At 36.9% G+C, this 2,038-nt stretch overlaps 1 protein-coding gene across 1 annotated transcript; it reads right to left on the bottom strand.

The window, feature by feature from the left end:
• Positions 1-585: 585 nt before the first annotated feature.
• LOC127129692 (uncharacterized) lies at positions 586-1,344 on the bottom strand. Its single transcript, XM_051058830.1, has 2 exons — positions 966-1,344; positions 586-788 (listed from the first exon to the last, which is right to left on the bottom strand). The coding sequence occupies exons 1-2, from the start codon at positions 1,342-1,344 to the stop codon at positions 586-588; spliced, it is 582 nt and encodes a 193-aa protein (XP_050914787.1).
• Between the last annotated feature and the right edge of the window lie 694 nt (positions 1,345-2,038).

Genomic DNA, 2,038 nt, shown 5'->3' with positions numbered 1-2,038 from the left:
TTGGTACGACATGTACTGGGTTAACCCAGTTATTGTCGGATATCGGGTATATAATTCCTACTTCTAATAGCTTTTGCACCTCCTTTTTTACTACATCACTCAAGATAGGATTTATTCTTCTCTGATGTTCTCTAGAGGTTTTACAGTCCTCCTCTAGCATAATGTGATGCATACATATAGAGGACTTATTCCTTTTAGATCTGAGATGTTATAACCTAAAGATGTTGGACACTTTCTTAAGACATGAAGTAATTTTTCAGTTTTTATATGTCCTAAGTCAGTGTTGACTATCACTGGTCGTTCAAGCTCAGTGTCTAGGAATTCATACCTTAGGTCTTTGGGAAGTGTTTTAAGTACTACATAAGGTTTCTTTGGGCATGGCATTCGATTGGGTATTAGTGCTAGACATTCCCTCAGACTGTCATCTACGTATGGCTCATGCCAATTATCGTCTTCGAATATAGGAGGCTCTGGAATCTTTAGTACTTCAGTATACTTAGATGGTTCCCTCTCCATTTCTTTCACACATTCATTGATGATGTCTAAGAGACAACATGAATCTTCTATAGTTGGCACCTGTAAGAATTAAGCTAAAATAAATTCGACTTTTTCTTCCCCAACTTCGAAAGTTATCTTTCCTTTCTTGACATCTATGATGGCTCCATCTGTGGCTAAAAAGGGTCTTCCTAAAATAATAGGGATGTGGGAATCCTCCTTTATATCCATTATTATAAAGTCGGTGGGGATGTAGAATTGACCTATACGAACGAGAATATTCTCTAGCATACCTATTGGAAATTTAACAGAATGGTCAACTAGTTATAAAGACATCTTCGTTGGTCTTAGTTCTCCTAAATTCAGTTTCTTGCATGTGGATAAAGGCATTAAACTAACACTGGCTCCTAAGTCGCACAAAGTTTTTTCTATGATAAACTTCCCGATTACACATGGTATGGAAAAACTACATGGGTCTTTCATCTTAGAAGGCGTGTTATTTTGAATAATAGCGCTACACTCAGCAGTAAGCGTAAAGATTTCATTATCCTCAATCTTTTTCTTATTAGATAATATTTCTTTAAGGAATTTAGCATATGAAGGCATTTGTGTAATGGCTTCTGTGAATGGTATAGTGATATTAAGCTGCTTCAGAAGTTCTACGAATTTCTTAAATTGTCCTTCATTTTTAGACTTAGCAAGTCTTTGAGGATAAGGTATAGGTGGTTTGTATGGTGGTAGAGGCACATAAGATATTTCTTTATCTTCTGCTTCTCCGCTTTTGTCTTCCTTTCCATCATTGGTTGGTTCTTTTACCTTTTCAATTCCTTTACTAGAGTTTTGATACATGGATGGGTTTCAGAGTCTTGGGTCAACCGGTTCATCTAATTTTGTCCCACTTTGCAATGTGATAGCATTAACATGGCCTTTTTGTTTTGGTTGTGGTTGACTAGGAAATGCTCCAATTGGGGCTGCTATTGTTGCTTGTTGTTGGGCTACTTGGGAAATTTGGGTTTCCAACATTTTATTATGGGTAGCCATATCATCAAGCTTACTTGACATTTGCTTCACCAATTCGCTAGTATGAGAATTTTGATTTACAAAATCCTTGTTTTGTTGATTTTAAGCATTGATAAAGTTTTCCATCATGATCTCTAGATTTGACTTTCAAGGTGCTTATGGAGCAGCAGGGGATCCTTTCTGATAACCAGGTGGAATAGCAGGTGTTGGGTTTGGAGGAAATAAAGCATTGTTATCTTTTTAAGAAAAGTTCAGATGATTTCTCCAGCCAGGATTATAAGTTTTGGAATATGGATTTTCTTGAGCGTAATTTACTTGGTCGGTAGGAATATTAGCCAATAACTGACGATCAACATTAGTGTGCCCAGGGGTTCCACACAATTCATAGTTTGGTGTTATAGCAGCTACGGTAGTTGCTAGTGTTATGGCTAAGCTTTCGATCTTTTGAGTAAGTGCATCCACTTTAGCATTGATGTGGTTTATGCCATTAACTTCATACATTCCGCCTTTCAGAGTTAGTTTT

This window comes from Lathyrus oleraceus, chromosome 3 (genome assembly GCF_024323335.1).
Source record: "Lathyrus oleraceus cultivar Zhongwan6 chromosome 3, CAAS_Psat_ZW6_1.0, whole genome shotgun sequence".
NCBI classification, from domain to species: Eukaryota; Viridiplantae; Streptophyta; class Magnoliopsida; order Fabales; family Fabaceae; genus Lathyrus; species Lathyrus oleraceus.
The sequence above is the reverse complement of the archived record's forward strand: the minus strand, read 5'-3'. Positions and strand labels throughout refer to the sequence as shown.

Excerpts from the sequence above, each read along its gene's own strand:
- LOC127129692 (XM_051058830.1), bottom strand. The coding sequence starts at position 1,344 with ATGTATCAAAACTCTAGTAAAGGAATTGAAAAGGTAAAAGAACCAACC. Across the intron at positions 789-965 it reads TTCTAAGATGAAAGACCCAT|GTATGCTAGAGAATATTCTC; the intron begins GTAGTTTTTCCA and ends AATTTCCAATAG.